The 18,904-nt window shown below is 41.7% G+C and overlaps 1 protein-coding gene across 7 annotated transcripts in view; it reads right to left on the minus strand.

Annotated features, from left to right (window-relative positions):
* nacc1b (nucleus accumbens associated 1, BEN and BTB (POZ) domain containing b) overlaps positions 1-18,904 on the minus strand; it is a 28,740-nt gene that overhangs the window by 2,590 nt on the left and 7,246 nt on the right. For 5 of the 7 annotated variants that reach the window (XM_051945097.1, XM_051945096.1, XM_051945095.1 and 2 more), the window contains exons 2-7: positions 14,573-14,723; positions 10,821-11,063; positions 8,052-8,273; positions 5,685-6,150; positions 3,645-3,942; positions 395-492 (exon numbers count right to left, since the gene is read on the minus strand). In XM_051945097.1, the coding sequence (XP_051801057.1) occupies positions 395-492; positions 3,645-3,942; positions 5,685-6,150; positions 8,052-8,273; positions 10,821-11,063; positions 14,573-14,698 (1,453 nt within the window). In that variant the 5' untranslated portion in view covers positions 14,699-14,723. The remainder of the gene's footprint in view (positions 1-394; positions 493-3,644; positions 3,943-5,684; positions 6,151-8,051; positions 8,274-10,820; positions 11,064-14,572; positions 14,724-18,904) is intronic. The other 2 variants (XM_051945098.1, XM_051945094.1) reach the window with 1 other exon arrangement.

An 18,904-nucleotide genomic window follows, 5' to 3' on the forward strand; every position in this document is an offset into this window, starting at 1 on the left:
ATCTGAAAGTGGTTTATACCGGCGGATTCATGAGAATCTAAGCTTTCCATCGGCGTATAGTGTTTGTATAATCGTGTTTGCAGCCGTCGGACATTCTTGAAATTCCTATGCAAATTAGTAGGTGTACCGCCGGCGGTACACTGAAGCTTAAGGGGTTAAATGGTCCGAACTGAAGCAATGCATCATGAAATCAGTTCATTCTTTCTGAACAACCCTTGTACTATTCTTATACTTCATATCTTATTATTTTAGATCTATCCACTATAAAAAGGGTAGCCATTTAATTTTGTTGTACTTGTGCAATGACAATAAAGACATTCACATTTGAGGAAAGGAAGGATGACGGCGAGTCTTCAGACACACAACTCACAGCATCGAAAGGTGTGTGACTCACATTTGACGGCGTGCAGCACTCTGTTGTCCAGAGGTTTACGACTGGGGTCGTTGGTTGAGGAGCGGATCCCAGTTCCACAGCTGTTAGCCAGAGTGCTCCTGAGCAAGTTCAGAGAACAAAAAAACCCCACACAAACACATGAAATCACAGAATGTGCTTATATAAGACAGTGTTTCCTCTACATACTAAATCCTAGCTGCTGCTCCTTCTAATTTCTTTCTTTCTTTCATTTTTTTATTCGAGCGGTCATGCAGCAGGTCAGAGTCAGAGGGGTGTCGTCTCGGAAAATAGGTCAGCGACTTACTGGAGAAAAGTTATTAGCTTAAGATAATTCATAATATATTTCACAGGTTAAATAGGGTAGGGCTGGCCCGAATAGTGGTTTCTGGCCTCCGAATATTCGGGCCCTATTAAAGACAAATATCAGAATATTTGTTCCGCCCCGTAACATCCGACGGGGGGGGGGGGTCTTCAGCATCTTTTTTTTTTTTTTTTTTTTTTTTTTTTTAATTTTTTATTATGAAACCGTGTGACAAACAATAACAACAACAGTGATGTAGACAGTGAAGATACAATGAATGGAAATATTTAAAATAAAAAAAAAAGATAGAAGTAGACAAATTCAAACAAACAGATCCAGCACAGAAAACAAACAAACAAACAAAACAAAACAAAACAAAAACAAAAAACCTGCATTTGTCGATAAGTGGCAATTGTGTTTCAGTGATTCGATGTAAGTTAAATGACCACGAGTAATAATGTAGACTGGCGGGGACTTGATATGTGAGGAGGGAGAAGGGAACAAGAAAAAGCTAAAACAAAAAATAATAATAATTTTAAAAAAATAGAAAAAATTAAAAAAACAAATAAAGATAAAGAATAAAAATTGACGAACAGGCAGTGAGGAGTGAGGGGCGATGCACATCCTATAATATAATTTTAAAAATAATGCTATGATATAACACTAAGAAGAATAAAATAATAATAAGATATCAACCATAATAATAGTAATAGTGATAACATCAACGGTGAATATAATACAATAAGGTCTAGTGAAGAGATAAACTGATAGTATATAATTTATTTAAATATACTATTAATAATAATATATAACAATAATATATATGTTGTAATAAAAAAACAACGACCGAGCAATGAGTGGTGGGCGAGGGGGTAAATCAGGGAACCAGGGGGCAAGCAAATGACACCGCGCACCAGCCCGCGGTGGCACGCTCGGGCCCCTAACAAGAACAAGTGGGGCAGGGAGGCGAGTGAGAGCCCACCCCCTCAACGTTTCCCCATTCTGCCAGTTTCACCTCCCTGGGGAGAAAGTTTGTTGTCTGAGAAAGGCTACAATTATTTATTTAATTTTATTATTATTATTATTATTTTTAAATATTTTTTCCAATTATTTATTTATTTATTTATATATATTTTTTAATAATAACAATTATTATTATTATTTTTTTTTAAAAAATAATTTCATTCCCTTTAGGGATGGGTGGGGGCGTGAGCCACCCCCCCCGCCCCCCATCCAACCAGTCCCACCAAGGACACCGACATACCAACCAGGGTCTTCAGCATCTTGTCTTGTGTTTATGCAACGAAGTGAAGCGTAACGTCAGAGTCGGCAGCAACCCGGCCATTCAGGTGGAGGTAAGAAACACGAGCGGAACACGACGGGATGAGCCGAAGTGGGCCGAAGGCGAAGGGAAGAGACGAGCGCCGAATATTTTCGAGGAGGAGGGGGTGATCACAAAGACATATGTGGATATGTTTATGTGATCATAGGACGGGATGAGCCGATGTGGGCTGAAGGCGGAGGGAAGACAGTAACGCTGAATATTCGTTCCGTCCGGTAACGTCCAACCGGGGGAGGGGCGAATATTCGGATACCAAAATTAATATCCAGATACCGCCGTAGCGAACGAATATTCGGATATTCGGGATATTCGGGTCCGGCCCTAAAATAGACATTCGCAAATTACTGATGTCCAGCTAACGTAACGTATCGGTAGCTTCAGTTGATTGGTCCCGGTGCCAACTCAGTGTCGCTAACGTGAGTAAACTATTTATAGCATTAAGCTAATAGCTCCATCATGATGTAACTGCTGACTGCGTTTTCACATGAGCTTGTCCAGATGTTCCTCTAAGAAGACAAAGACACCTGAAGAAGATGACGCTAAGTCAGGTGTCATTAGCCGTAGGTTAAGACGTTTAATAATATACCATCAGACACAAGCTGGAAACTATTTTAAAATGATTAAGGTGTAGGAAATTGAGAGAAACAATCCTATGATTGTTTCTATTTGTAGGTGAAGACTGACTTGAGAAGCAGGCTGCGTTTCATTAAATTAATTTTACTGTTTTATTTATTTTTTAAATTTTTGTTGGTTTACATTCAGCCTTTAAAAACTGCCCATTCAATAAATAATTTGTAAAATTAAAATCTGCAGTCAGGTGTCATTTGTTTACGGCTCCTGGACAGCCTGAAAAACATCCTAGAGGAAACACTGTAAGATATAAGGAGAACAATGGTCCAACAGTCTGAGCTGTACATGTGGAAATAGATCGCATTTAAAATTGGAATTGTCAAAGCTAAGCAGGATTGATAATAAATATACATATATATGTACACATGTATTTATTGAAAGCTACTGTGCTGGATGTTCCCTGTACCTTACAACAATATATTTATTTCACTTATCTGTACGTGTTTGAAAAAATAACGGAACAAAATGCTAATTTAATACCACATTAGGAAGACAGAAGCCCTCCGTGTTTCTTCTGCAGCGCCATGTTTCAGACGGAGCACACGTACATCACCACCTACTTTATATTTTTGATCAGCATGTCAGACTTCATGCGCCTCTTTCTGTCTGCTGCTAACAAGACAGAAAGTGATCCTCAACAGTAACTTGGCGGTTTGATGTGTTTGAATCACTGATCAAAACCTAGAAAGCAGTTCAGCCCCCAATCTGCCCCTCCATCCCTGAGCCACCAGCAAACTTCAGCTTTGTTTTCAGCGCTCGCTTTGACAGTTCAAGGGTCTCGGTGCAATGAAATAAAGATGACATCATCAAATATCAGCCTGTACTCTTCAGCTGATCCCTGAAGGAACTTTGCTACTCTGTGTGCCCTGTCTCCCTCTGCTCTGGTTGACATTTCTATGTACTTTCTGTGTTTTGCTGATTGTTCTCTGCTAACAAAATGCATATTTGCTAGGTCAAAGGTCAATCCGGCCACTGACCTGTCGAAGAACGCGGCCAGCAGGCGTCTGAGCAGCACTTTGTGGCGTGTGCCGGCGCTGACGTGGCAGTTCATGAGCTGGGCGCGGGAGATGAACACGGAGGTGCCGCTCACGAGCTCCAGCTTCTCGGCCGGGTCGCCTTCCTCGTACAGCTTCGGGTGGCAGCGGTTCCCGATCTGGCTGATGAGCTCGGCGGGCAGCGATGCCAGGTCCTGCCGGGACCGCCCCCCTCTGCCCCCTCGGCCGCCCCCCGAGTCCGTGGCCAAGTCTGGTAGAGCCTCCACCCGCTCCCCGACCACTGAGGGGGTAAAAGGATCCATCACTGTCAGTCATTTCCATCTACATCAGGGCTGGTATCATTTGATTGAGCTGGCACACGTTTCTTCTGTCCTCATTTCAGAAAAGAAATTAAACATCTCCAGTATTACATACTTTGATACCCAGTCCTAGTCGTTAAATAATACACAACAAAACGTTTACATTTCTAAATATTGAACTTAATCGGCATACCAACTTAACTCTCCTTTTGTCTTTATTTATGGGCACCAAAAAATAGTTTCCTTGTCTGAAAAAAATCCAAAAATTCAGCAAAAAAATTCCCAAAATTTCTGAAAATTTGCAAAACCTTCAGGAAGAAAATTACAATAATTCCTTAAAAGTTTTATTTTTAAAAAATCCCCCAAATTTGGCAAGAAAAATCTTGCAACTATTTTCAGAAAATAAGTAAAAATCTTCCAAAAAAAAATCCTAAAAATATCTAAAGTGATTACATATTTATCAGTAATTCTAACATTTCTATTCTAAAATTCTAATATTTCTAATTCTAATACTTTCTTTAAGAACATCCACAAAAAAAATTCAACCAAAATCCAGAAAATTTCACTGGATTTTGGTTGATTTATTTGGGAATTCTCTTCAGAAACATTTTTCTTTTTTTGCAACAAAAAATGTTCAAAGATTTTGCGAAAATGTTGACATCAGAAGTTTCACTATTTTCAAACTTTAAAACGGGTCAATTTTGACCCGCAGGACGACACGAGGGTTAAATTACAGACAGGGATCCACATGTAGGATTATAACTATTAGAACTGAAGGACTTTGGTAAAATGTAGCAATTTTTTGACAGATATCAATTGGATTTGTGAGGTAATTTTTCAAAATCACGCTTCAGTTCAATATTTACTCTAAAATAGATATAAAATGTTTGATCAAGCATTAGCAGGAGACACTCAAAAAGAACACAAGAGAGACGGAATGGATTTCAAACCCTGGCGCTTCATAGCATACGTCCTAAATTGCAACCTTTGTGATGTACTGATTGCATTGTTTCAAATCCTAATTTTAATCTAAATTCAATGTTTTTTTTTTAGGTCGAACTGAACATTTTTGGAAGAAACAGGCCACATTTTTAATGGCTCCAGCTAAATTAAATATTTTTAAAAGATGTCTAAAGACAAGGAGATGTTTCTGAATTTTAGAGACAAAGTGATCATGGACAAATTTATTCATTATTAAAGAATAACGGACAATGTAAGTTGCACTCTTCTTCAATTAGTTAGAAATCTTTGAGTTGTAACAGGAGCAGTAAGTGACATTTCCATTCCATTTAGAGGATTGTAACGAGAAGCAGTCACACTCCACTTTGCCTCAGGGATACTAACATTTATCTACGTCCTGAAGTCAGACCTCGACCTTACCAAGACACCTTCAATGGTGAAAAACTGAATCGGTCTTGTCCTTGTTTCTCCTGTCTAAACTACAGTTTGTAAAGCAGCAGTACTTTGAACGTTTCATTCCAAGCACCCATCTGATCGTCCTGAAACTTCAGATAAACAACTTTCAGCAACTTCAGTGTTTTTCAACATTTCCTTCTCCACAACATCCTCCACTCCCGAGAAGTTCGGATAAATAAACGCTACAGAAGTTGCGTTTGTAAACACTCAACGGGAGGAGTGAGTTGTGGAGATGAGAAGGGGAAACTTTCAGATTCACATGGAAACACGGTAACCTTGAGACGAACCCTGTGCTCCCAGTGCGTACCTGCTGCTCCGGCGTTCAGCATGCTGTACATGGTGTACATGTTGCAGATCTGTCTGTACTGCTCTTCGGCGCTGTCGTCCGCTATGTCGTCCTCCTCCTCGTCGTCGTGGTAGCTGATGGGCGAGTCGCTGGTGTACATGCTCAGCGTGCCCGGGCTCGTGCCCTCGGGGGTCCCGCCGTTGTTGTTGTTGTTGTTGTTATGGTTACTGTTGAGTCCGCCTCCTCCCGCCACCGTGGTGCCGCCGCCGCCCACCATGGCCGCGCTGGCTGCGTGTCCGCGCCCAGAGGCATCCTGGGTAACCGTGTTGGAGGAGCAGGAGGAAGAGGAGGAGGAAGAGTAGCGTGCAGCCTTCCTCATCCCGCCTCCCCCGCCCCCTCCAGACCCCCCGCCCCCATCGCGGTTGCCCCCCTCCCATAGTCGCTTGGCCACGGGGGTGCAGACCACAGAGTAGGGAGAGCCCTCCTGCTGAGGAGGAAACAGAGGACTCTGGTTAATTACCACCTGACTGAGACAGCTCCAAACAAAACAATAAAACAACGCTAAGTAGAGGCCTTCAAGGTCCGTATCAGGCGTACAAACTCGTCTTAGTTTGATAAACTGAGGCTGAATGTTGTTGAAATTGAATTTATTTCTCTGAAGAAATTTCAATGTATTCATGATGCTTTGTAGAAAGAAAATTCCTTAAATGTGAACATTTTCAGAATGAACATTTTTGCACTAAAACCAAATAAAAATGTGGAGTTGTGGTTATTTCTAGGTTGTTATGCTGTGATTTTACTGCTCACTTCAGATCAATCTGGGCTGAATGTGGAACCTGAACTAAGATGAGTTTGACACCCTGTAAACAGTCATCAAGTACCTAAAGCCCACTTAAATGCCCCAAATGCTGTTTAAAGAAATGGTCAGCAAATAAATCAATATAATTCACTTTCTGCAATATTTTTTGCTCTTTTGGCAGTCACACTTAAATGTCTCATTAACATACAGTCTAACTGAAACTAAATAAAAAAGGAAGAAAAAAAGAGAAGTCTTCTATCTGACCACCTCCATAAACAGAAAAGTTTCTGCTGTTTATATTGAGTTTTAACAAGATTGTCCCCTTTTAAAGTAACTCATGTTAAATCTGCTGGCATCTTCCATCGATAGGGATTGTTAGCACTGCGTTATCTTTTGAGCTATTTACAGACAAATCTGTACATGTGATGACACTTGCATGTCTAGATCAGAAGCATGTGATAATGATCTCACTACTTTCACAGTGCAGCCTTCCTCTTCAAAAAGTGATTAACACCTGACACCACATGGTGACTATTTCTGAGCAGTAAGCACACACTTTCCTCTGAATTAGACGGCGAGGAACGAGCTTCTCTACTTTCTTTTACCTGCATTTAAACTGGTTGGATATAAGATTTAAATGCATTAGAGGAGATTTAATTTCCTACGACTTTGAACGTAGCATGCACACATACAACCTCTCCCTCACCCCCCTCTAACCTCCCCCCTCTTAACATTTACGAAGAAACGCCCCCCTCCAGAAACTTGCGTAGGACTCGTGAAGTTGTCTTTTACGGCTGGGTCCCCCTGGATCTTTATCTGCCATTATGTAAAAAAAACAAGTCTCCAGCTAACTACGAAGCTATACCAAAGCAACACATACAGAAAACACGTAAGTCCAAGGCGTACGTAATCTACGTAACTAGGCCTGAGTCGGAAGATTTTTGATTGACAGGAAAGGGAGCAAACCAAACGCCTCGGTCCGAGCGCATTGATTGGCTGATGTTTTTCAGGTCCTGCCATGTCCACAGTTATTTATTTTTATTTTATATTCTTTTAGAGACCATACATACAAGTCCACTAAAGGTCAGTATATTCATTTTATGTGAATCAGACAAATTTAACAAAAAAAACCCATCCTCCATAATGCCTTTAAAGTACTCTTTTCATGGTACATAAAACTTTCAGAATACCAGAGCATGCATGCCAGAAACAGCAGCTGATGAAAGTAACTGCCTTACATAATACAGTTTGTGGAGGCCACAACCTACATAATAATATTGAAACTCGACTAGATTATTACAGTCTAGTTTGTCTCACTACTATTAACTTTATTTCAAAAGTAGCCTTCAGGTTATGACTTGTCAATAACACTGATGTATGCCGTTTTATGTCTTTTAACCTTTCATACAGATTAGCTTAATTTTATGTAGGTGGAACTACAGGATGTGAGCATTCCTTTGAAGGTCACAGCTGACTCATGATGCCCATTTTCAAATTAGGTCAACACACTTCTGTAATTCATTTAATTGAAGCAGAAATTGAACACTAGCTCCTGTTAGTACGTTCCTGAAGCATCACACGCAGCGTACCTGCTGGGGCTGTGGAGCGGGCTGAGGTGTGGTGGCTGTCTGTTCAGTCTTCACTTTGGACACCAGGGGCAGGGGCGTCAGACAGGAAGCGGGCCTTCCCACTGTCGCGGCAACGATGCCGACTCCGCCCCCTCCCACCGTTTGAGTGACAGGGCTCTGAGGCTCGGAGGGCGGGGTCTCCTCGGTGTGGAGCCCCTGGGAGTCGCAGCTTGGAGAGGAGACCTAAAGATGAATTCATGAATATGGACAATGTATTACGCCATGCTTTCGTGTTTATGCAGTTTCTAGAATGTTCTCCTGTAGTCGTGCTTGGAATCTGCACAAAATGTGTCCAACATGCGGCCCTCAAAGTGTAAAAATGCCAGAGAAGACATTAACTGCAGGTTGTAAATTAGTAAAACTATAAATTTAAAATAATGTCTAGACCATGACGAGTTGATCTGATCATAAAGTAAAATACTAGATTGCTCTTTTGTCATTTTGGTAATATTTCATCTTCATTTTGTTGTTTTTTGTCTGACTTGTCGTTTGTCTCATGTTTTTGTCATTTCGTTCCTTGTTTTTGTCTCGCTTGTGTTTTTATCTTGTTGTTCTCATTTTTTTTGCATATTTGTTGTTTTGTGTGTCGTTTGTGTCATTTTGAGGTTTTTTTTGTCTTGCTTGTGTTGTTAAACCATTTTGCTTTGTCTAATTTTTGTCTCTTTTTGCTTTGTTTCGTGTCGTTTGTCTCATTTTTTTTGGTTTGTGTCTCATTTTTATCGTTCTGTCTCGTTTTTGAAATATTTTGTCTTGTTTTTGTTGTTTTTTTGTCTTTTTTTTGGTCTGACTTTTTTTTACAAATTTACAGTTATTGTCTTCTCTGTAATTTTCACCCTTTGAAAAGTCGTCCTGTGGGCTGAAACGGACCGTCTGGCGGGCCGGGTTCACAGCCCTGGTAAAAACAATCGGAGTAGATGAACCGAGGTGGTGACATCATCAAGTACGCTGGTGTTCCAGTTGGACATTAACGATGCATTCTCAGAAGTCCGTACTTGCACAACGGCCGGCGCAGTTTGTGTGCCGCAAAAAACAGGCTGCCAATAAAATGACAGTTCAGCTAATTAGTTCCACAAAGATGGACTTTTTCCTGCTGTTGCTCATGGCCCCCTTGTCATGCCTCTGCGCCCCATTATTTGAGAAACAACAACCTTTAAGCAGCAGCCTACGTGCTAAAAATGGGAAGTTCTGACGAAGGTTTGGATTGTGCAGAACAAGGTCAGCCTTCTTCTCTCCTATCAGTGTTTAGCAGGAGCACCGTCACTGCATTCTGGGCTAAGCAACGCCACAACATGACTGGACCGGTGTAAAAAATACAAACAAGCCAGAAGCATTTTACCCCCTATAGCAGAATGATGGTTCTCCAGCTCTGTCTCTGTGAGGCAGGCCTGCTTGTAACACTGGAGGGATGTGAAAAGAGGATTTTTTCCTCAGTGAAAAGCTTCAATGCTGGACACAGTGCTAGCATCAAATTAAATTTCCCAGTGCTCCCAGTGTAGCTTGCCAAAGCGGTTCATCGAGTAAACATGTCATGTCTGAAAACAACCATTTTAAGGGGGGAGTACACCTTATATGCCTTCAAAAAATAAAAATAAAAATGTTAAGTGCTTAAACTATTCATTAGGTATCAAAGAAATGTTTAGTTAGTGACGTACAACAGCTTGGTGAGTACTTTATCTGCGATTTTCTCAAAATCTGTATGTTTTAGGACAGGCGTTACATAAAACCTAATAACCTTTAAACTATGTGAGCAATCATGCTGATTTTTTCACAGATTGTTCTTAAGACAGTACTTCTTAAAATAATGGATGCTTTTTTAAATACTTTATAATCTGACCCCTTAAGACCATTTTCATTCTGGAGTAAAGAGTTATTTATATTGAAATGGTTGCCGTGGCAATAAGAAAAAGAGTTATCCCCAAAGCACCCATTATTTGTTTTACAGTAGGTTACTCTATCAAAAGGTATAATAGTCATTAACCCAAAATTTATGGACTCTGAGCAGATAGCATCTAAAGATGGGTCACCGGGAAATGTGTACTGGCATGTTTATGACAAGATTTTGTCCCCAGGGATCACTGCATGTAACTTCTAACTGTTAAAATGATAATTTGCAACTCTTATGCTTTAAAATGATGCATAGCATGTTAAACTGGGTCATATCAAACATTGTTAAGAGCCTGTACAATAAGATGGCTTTGCGAACCTGTGAAATAATGTGTACTCCCCCTTAAGAGTAGCCAAACGGCGTAACACATCCTCCAGTGGTAAGTGTTCTTCTCTTTTTCTTTCTTTCTTTTTTTCTGTTACATGTTTCTCGTAACACGTAGCTGGTATCACACTGACTCCGTGTCTGGAGGTGTTGCAGGGAACTTTCAGGGAAATCACTTTTCCTCATTAATATGCAGATTTATGCAGCCATGCACTCCAAATCTAATCAGATCATCTGCTGCTATAGTACTGTAGTGTCAGTGCGACGTCTCAATTATTCCTGATTCACAAACACAGTCACCCCTGTGTGTGGCATGCGTGGCATTGTGTTGCGATGGGCGACACGGTGGGGGCACAAACGCACACCTATTTCTGTGTTTGGCTCATTTTTGAGTTCACTAAAATAATGCTCACATTAACAGAAATATTCCCATGTGGAAATGACCCTTTTACCACAAGTTCCACCTCTCTGTTCAGCTGTAAGGACTTCTTAGATGAGTGTTTGTTTCATTATGAGGTTACCTTGAGGAAAAACTCTGTGCCTTTCTCCATGATCTGTTGGATCTGGAGGAAGCCAGCGGTGTACATGAGCAGAAACTGGTCTCCAACATTCATGCTGAGGCGTCCCGTGTAGCAGAAGGCCAGGATCTGCTGGAAGCTCTGCGGCTGAACGGCCGGGGGCAGCTCAACCACCGAGCTCTTCCCCCCGGCGTTGAACAGATCCCGGAAGTAGGAGCTGCTGGCTGCCAGCACCGCACGGTGGGCCTGAGGGGTAAACAGCAGGGAGAGGTAAGTCACAAGGTTTAAAAATATATCGATACCGGTGTCTGACAGCTGAAGGAAATAACATAACGCTGCTTTTTACTGCCGGAAACAGTGGCGGGTAGGAGGTGGTGAGTACGTATGTAAGAGCTGCCCCTGCATACGTAATCGACCCTTTCAGCCTTTCTGTTTCCATTGAGGTGCTGTGCCAAAACAACAATAATTAGCAGTAACTGGAGGTAGTTTTAGTTCTCAATTCTCAGTTTGTTGTGTTACCCTGTGTGTTTAACTTTTACATTGTTCACAGTGATGTTTGACTTGGCTGCACAGTGAAGTAGTGGTTAGCACTTTTCGCCTTGCAGCAAGAAGATCCCCGGTTCAAATCCCGGGGTGGGCCTGGGATCTTTCTGCATGGAGTTTGCATGTTCTCCCTGTGCATGCGTGGGTTTTCTCCGGGTACTCCGGCTTCCTCCCACAGTCCAAAAACATGCTGAGTGTGATTGTGTGTCTGTATATGTAGCCCTGTGACAGACTGGTGACCTGTCCAGGGTGTCCCCTGCCTTCACCCGAGTCAGCTGGGATAGACTCCAGCACCCCCCATGACCCTAGTGAGGATAAAGTGGTGTATAGAGAATGGATGGATGTTTGACTTCTGGGGGGCAGAAAAAAATGCTGCTCGCTTTCTTCTCCAAATTTAAGCGATCAGTGTTTGTCTTCTTCAGGTTTAACCATTCAGCAGCCACACAGCAGTTTCTCAGGGCATCTCTGAAGCACAGCAACGCGTACCCCCACACCACAACGAACTCGTCAGGCTCAGCTCAACAACAAAAGAATCCAAGGTGTTCGCACGGCCCTCCAAAGTCCCCAGATTCACACTGGAACCCAAAGAACCCAAAGAATCTGCTGCTAAAATGTCAAACCCCTGGGAGTTTATTCCAGTTGACTCAGGGTGAAGGAAGGGGACACCCTGGACTCGCCCATAGAGACATGCAACCAAGCAAACAATTAACCTCAGCATGTTTATGGACTGTGGGACAAAGCCAGAGCACCCAGCGAGAACCCATGATGCACAGAAGGAACATGCAAACTGCGCACAGAAAGTTCCCTGGCTGGGACACGGATCAGTGCTGACTGAAAAGAACATCAAGGTTCATCCGGCATTTGTAAAAAAAGATATATAGATGAGCCCCAAGACTTTTGGGATACATCCTGCAAACGGAGGAGCCAAAGGTGGGACTTTTTGGAAGACATGGATCCGTTATATCTCGTGGTGTAAAGCTAATACTGCATTCCACAAGAAGAACATGATTCCAACAGTGAAACATGGTGGTGGTACAGCGATGGTTGGAGGACCTGGACGACTTGTTATAACTGATGGAGCCATGAATTCTGCTCACTGTCAGAAAATCCTCCTGGAGAACATCCACCGTCAGTTCATGGCCTAAAGCGCAACACTAATGGGTTCTGCAGAGAGACAAAGACCCAAAGACCACAAGCAAGTCCACCTCTAAAGAACAAAGTGGAGGTTCTGGACTGGCCGAGTCAAAGTTCAGACTTCAATCTAACTGAGATGCTATGGCAAGACCTTAAAAGAGCAGTTCATGATCAAACACCATCTAATGCGGCCAAATTAAGACTATTCTGCAGAGAAGAGAGGGCCACAGTTCCTTCATGGCAGAAGATTGACTGTAAGCTTTCACATACGATTAACAGCAGTTGTTGCTGCCAAGGCACCAACCAGGTATTAGGTTTAGGGGGGCAATTACTTTTTCACAATGGTAACAGAGGTTTTCAGTAAATCTTTAATAAATCACCATTAAAAAAAACACATTTGGTGTTTTGTGGGTTATCTCTCTTAAATATTAAACAGATATAAATACTATTTTGATGATCTAGAACATTTAAGTGTGAGAAATATGCAAAAATAGACATCAGGAAATATTTTTTTCAGCAGTAAAAGTACTGGAATTCTAGGTTTATCTCAGCCACCAGATAAATGATTACATTAAACCTGACTGGCTGAGATTGTCCTTGAAAAGGAAAGTAACAAAGGAATCTTTTGCAACTGTATTAACACAATACAAGCAAATTTGAACTCTCGGGCTTAAAATATGAAATTCTATTTGGCAATTAAAAAGCAAAAGATTTATTCCTCAAGTGAGAGAGGTGGCCAGAAGGAGAAGATGAAAATATATTTTAAATGATAAAAAGCAGCACTTGTGCAGTTTTTCCACTGTGCTAAATTATTCTGTTTCACCAACAGTTAACCAACAGCATCTCCACAGCCAGCATTCGAGGACTATTTAACGACTGATAAAAACAGAATCTGCACACTCAACAAGCACTAATAAGAACAAATACTTAAATATTTTTACTCTAGCCCTTTTCTACACAGTTTTTTAGGGCTGTCCTGAATAGTGGTTTCTGGTCTCCGGATATTCGGAGATTATAGAGACGAATGTCTGAATATTCGTTCCGCCCCCGTAACATCCGACGGGGGAGGGGGATGAGCCGAGAGGAGCCAAACACGGCGGGATGAGCCGAAGTAGGCCGAAGGCAAAGGGAAGAGACGAGCTCCGAATCTTCTTATTTTCGTCTGAGGGGAGGAGGGGGTGATCACATAGACATACACCCCCTGTCAAAAGTTTTAGGACACCGTCTCATTCAATTAAAGTAGAACCTGTCCTATAACTTTTGACAGGGGGTGTATTTCATCATATGGATGTGATCAGGGCAGGACTCTGATCATACATGTAAAGTTTCAGGCAGATTGGAGCATGTTCAGGGCATTTACACAGCATTTGAAATTTCATGGCGAAGGATCAAAATTCCAGAGGCCGCCACGGACACGCCCTTTGACTTTGGAAAAAGATTTTAATAACTTTGGATCATTAAGGCCTCCTGTATGTACTGGCCCAATTTGAGTTGAATTGGAGTTTCCCCCTAGGAGGAGTCGGCTCTAGAAAAAAATGAAAAATGGGCAAAATCTGACATTCAACGCAAAATAGCTCACTTCCTGTTGGGTTTGGAATGTGGCTGTCACTGACTTTTTGTTCAGCCTGATGTGCTGCATATGTGTACCAAATTTGGTAGATACACCCCCTGTCAAAAGTTGTAGGACAGGTTCTACTTTATTTGAATGAGAAAGTGTCCTAAAACTTTTGACAGGGGGTGTATGTGTGCATGTCATAGACATATGTGTATATGTTTATGTGATCGCACGACGGGATGAGCTGATATGAGCCGATGTGGGCCGAAGGCAGAGGGAAGACAGTAGCGCTGAATCTTCGTTCCGCACGGTAACGTCCGAATATTCGGATACCAAAATTAATATCCGGATACCGCCGTAGCTAACGAATATTCGGATATTCGGAATATTCGGGTCCAGCCCAACAGTTTTGACTCTGCCTCCAATTTGGTCATAGTTTCCTCTTTAACAAAATAAAGTATTATTTAGCTATAGTAGTTTAAATCATACAAAACTGACAGCCAATAAAAGAAAAAAATCTGACCTTGAAGGCGTGTCCCTTGACGACCACGGAGACATCACAGTAGAGGCCCTGCAGCCGCTGTTCATTCAGACACTCCAGGACGTTGTTGCCGAAGTTAGGGATCGCCATCTGCAGCGTCTGAGCCATAACGCTCTGCCCAGCACCACAGGGTCTGCAGGAAATAGTGAGGTAGAACTTAAGACTGGGAACAGCAGGGTCACCGAAAGGCTATGAAGAGAAGAGTGGATGACGAGGCACAGAAAACTAGAGAGGGAGAAATCACATGGAAGGTAGGACGGGTGGATAAACAGATGATGGGGACACATAGATAGTTGAGGGGAAGGTGAGCAGAGTCAGGAACGGGCGAACGAGGAAACATCAGAGAAGTGATGAGAGGAAGAAGACAAGACGAGGCACCGCAGCGGGAGGAGAGAAAACCGTAAATAAATGAGTTATGAGACAAGGACAACAGAGCAAAGAGAGACTGGAAGATGTGCAAACGGCAGACGAGAGACAGAACTGAAGAGGGGAAAAAAGAGACTTAAAATAAAGAAGCAGGGTGAGTAAAGTGTATGATGATTAATGAATTAAGTATTTGGTAAACAACTTTAATTCAAAACCCTAACTTCCAAATGAAAGAGAATTTTGGGCCACCAGCGACAGTTATATAAGCCTTTATCTTTTTTTTTTTTAACCTTGTTTCATTACATCTAATTCACAGTTAATAAACTGGTGGTTTTTGGCCTACTTTGTTATTTTCTTGTCGCTTTTTCTCAGTCAAAACAGAGTCGCTTACATAACTCGTCTATTTCACTCGTCTTCGTCACCATCCAACAAAGAAGGCTGTGATCAAAAGTGGAGGAACTGTCAAAACTTGCAACAAAAAATGATAAAATAAACAAAGAATCTATCTCTAAAATCATTTCTCCTCAAGGCTGAAGGCATCTCTTTGAATGGAGCCTTTATTTTCGTTTCTGAATGCACAATACGCGCAGTCGTACTCTAGCACCTCGTAGGATGGAGCAGAGGTAAACAGACGGGAACACAAAGGTGAGTCACGACTCTGCCGAGCAAATATCTTCTATGAAGGACTGCGGCCTCCAAGTGACGGATGGTGGTGAAGCTTAGCTGACACTGGCAAGTATCTGGAGCGAGTGTAGTGAGTAGATGACGAGGAGCTGAAGTCCCGGCTACAACCCCAAACAAACCGCGAATGGGAAACGATACGATACCGATTAGCTTTGTTCACACACTGGAAGGAAGACTCACAGACGAAAACCTTGTAACCTAAGCATCAACCATCTGCATCACCTCCAGCTTCCCTCATAACTTCTGGGAAGATGAGCAGAGGTCACAGAGAAGGCACGCCAGCAGATATTCCACAGTTTTTACAGCTCAGATTGAAAATTTAAAGAGAGTCATGAGTTTTCTTGAACTGAAGAATCTTTGTCATCTGCTTGACTAAATGAAGGAAGGCACACGTTGTGATATTACAAAAGGTTAATTTGACAAATCTTCGAGTACGGAGGAGATTTAAAAGAGTCTACTTTGTTGTTATTTAAAGTGTAAGTTCACTTCAGCTCAATTAACATATAAGTGATTTTAGAAGTGGTTGCTTACTTTACGGGACGACATCCAGTGCAAGCTGTCAGAACTACCTGTGCACTAAAGTACGTCCTGCGCTAAAATTTGTCAGTTTAAAATTACAGCATCTTACAATTAATGTATTATTTTGATGCTGAAATGTGGGGTTTTTGTGCTGAAGCATAATTCAAAACTAGAGTAGATTGACTACATTGAAAATCCACACTTCAAACCACAGCCACAGAAGTGAAATTTCCCTTTATTAGGGAATTATCATTCTTTTTCATCCTTTATTTTTGATGACACGTTTGATTTTCTTAGAATAGCACAAGTAATACCTGTCTTTCACAAATCTGTGGAGAGATATTGTGCCATTTTTCAGAGATGAGTTTTCTTTTTCCCCTTAGCTGGAAGGTTTTTTTTTGTTCTGCCTAGAAATTTAAAGCACTCCAAAGCTGCTCTACTGGATTCAACTCAGGTGATATACTTCGACTGGCGAGACTTTATGTACAAATTGCGTAATGATTTGCCATTTCAGAATTATGTGCCACAAAAAACATCTATATTCATTTACATACACTTATCCACCAGCCAAATTTTGTGTAGGAACATCTATCAAAGGAGCTTAGAAGAGGGATCAGTCCAGTAATGCTCTTTGTATTCTTTGAGCCATTCTTAAACAGTTTTTGGGAGAATGTAGGGGTGGTGGTGGGGTATCTTAAACATTTATCCTCACACATAGTCACTTACAAACAGAAAATCTTGCAGACACAAGGTGTAAATGTTGCTAAAACTCCTCACTCTGGGCAACGCAGCTCGAGGCATCAATCCTCAGCACATACTACGAGGCATGGCTTGATGTTAGCGAGGTAACTTCAGGGGTAATGGTGGGTTTTTTAGAACTAAGTCAGTGGTCCCTTCTTATCGAGGCACTGCTTATGTTTAAGCTCAATGTGTATAAAAACACTGCATACAATACACTTTTTTTGTGTAAAATAGCAACACAATTCCTGGAAGGCCCCCTTGAACTTGGCGCACAGAGTAAGAGGGGAAGGTAGGTCGGTCGTTGGATAACGCCTAAATCCTGAATCTTTCTTTAAAAGCACAGATGTGAGATCCAGTAAAGTTTCAGTGCTGGGGACTTAGTCTAACTTGTTTGTTCTTTTTCCTGTTGGCTGCAAACAACTGCTCTACAGGCCTTTTAGTGGTAGGCTATAACAACAAAACATTGACTGATTAAAGGCATTATGGAGGATGTTTTTTTTTGTTTAATTTATCTGATTCACATAAAATGAATATACTGACCTTTAGTGGACTTGTATGTATGGTCTCTAAAAGAATATAAAATAAAATAAAATAACTGTGGACATGGCAGGACCTGAAAAACATCAGCCAATCAAAGCACTCGGACCGAGGCGTTTGGTTTGCTCCCTTTCCTGTCAATCAAAAATCTTCCGGCTCAGGCCTAGTTACGTAGATTACGTACGCCTTGGACTTATGTGTTTTCTGTATGTGTTGCTTTGGTATAGCTTCGTAGTTAGCTGGAGACTTGTTTTGCTCATCTTTTTTTACATAATGGCAGATAAAGATCCAGGGGGACCCAGCCGTAAAAGACAACTTCACGAGTCCTACGCAAGTTTCTGGAGGGGGGCGTTTCTTCGTAAATGTTAAGAGGGGGGAGGTTAGAGGGGGGTGAGGGAGAGGTTGTATGTGCGCATGCTACGTTCAAAGTCGTAGGAAATTAAATTTCCTCTAATGCCTTTAAGGCATTAAAGCACTAGTTGAGCGCCTATGATTTGCGGTAAGCCTACTTACCAGGCTGAAATATGCTTTTTTAAATTTGTCATTAACATCTCCCAAGACTGTTTAGCAAAGTCAGGTTTGCAGCTGAAAGAGTAGGGCTAAAACTGTCTGACTGGGGACAAGAACAGGATACTCGGGCTGGCCCAAATAGCGGTTTCTGGCCTTCGAATGTTCGGGCCCTTTTAAAGACGAATATCCGAATATTCGTTCTGCCACGTAACGTCCGAATATTCGGATCCGTTCGTCTGGTCTCCCGGCCTTCGTTTTGTCTTCAGTTAAACTGAAGAATTCTCAAACAGCGGAGGTCTTCAGCATCTTGTCTTGTGTTTATGCAACGAAGTGAAGCGTGACGTCAGAGTCGGCAGCCACCCGGCCATTCGGGTGGTGGTAATAAAAAGAATGGATGAGCCGAGATGAGCCGAAAAAATTAATATCCGGATACCGCTGTAGCGAACGAATATTCGGATACTCGGGTCCAACCCTACAGGCTATATTTAAGCAGCTCATTAGAATTTCCCCTCGTGGGATTAATAAGGGATATAAAAACTAAAAATAAATAAAATTTAAGGGAAGTTCCAATTGACATTATAGTCAGATCTATGAGTGCCCTTATGACGGGGCAGCGTTACTGATGAGCTACTAACTTATGTATTAACACATTTGGCATATTTACAACTAGAACTGTTCATGTTTTCGATTGGTCATCTGGTGCACCCACCACTCCTTTTATGTGAACACTCTTATAGCTAGATATAGAGACCCTGGGAGCTAATAACTACTTTATTATGATTGCTTAGCATGGCAGTGGTTGCTAGGGTTAGTGAATCCAGATCATGACAACATACAACATATCCTGTGTATATTGAACTTGATTTGTAGTCCTGGCCTCTGGTCTAATTCAACTTAGTTTGAACCTGATGTCCACCTCAAAATGAAAACACAACTGGCCTTATATATAAAAAACCA

Source organism: Acanthochromis polyacanthus, chromosome 3 (assembly GCF_021347895.1).
Source record: "Acanthochromis polyacanthus isolate Apoly-LR-REF ecotype Palm Island chromosome 3, KAUST_Apoly_ChrSc, whole genome shotgun sequence".
Taxonomy (NCBI): domain Eukaryota; kingdom Metazoa; phylum Chordata; class Actinopteri; family Pomacentridae; genus Acanthochromis; species Acanthochromis polyacanthus.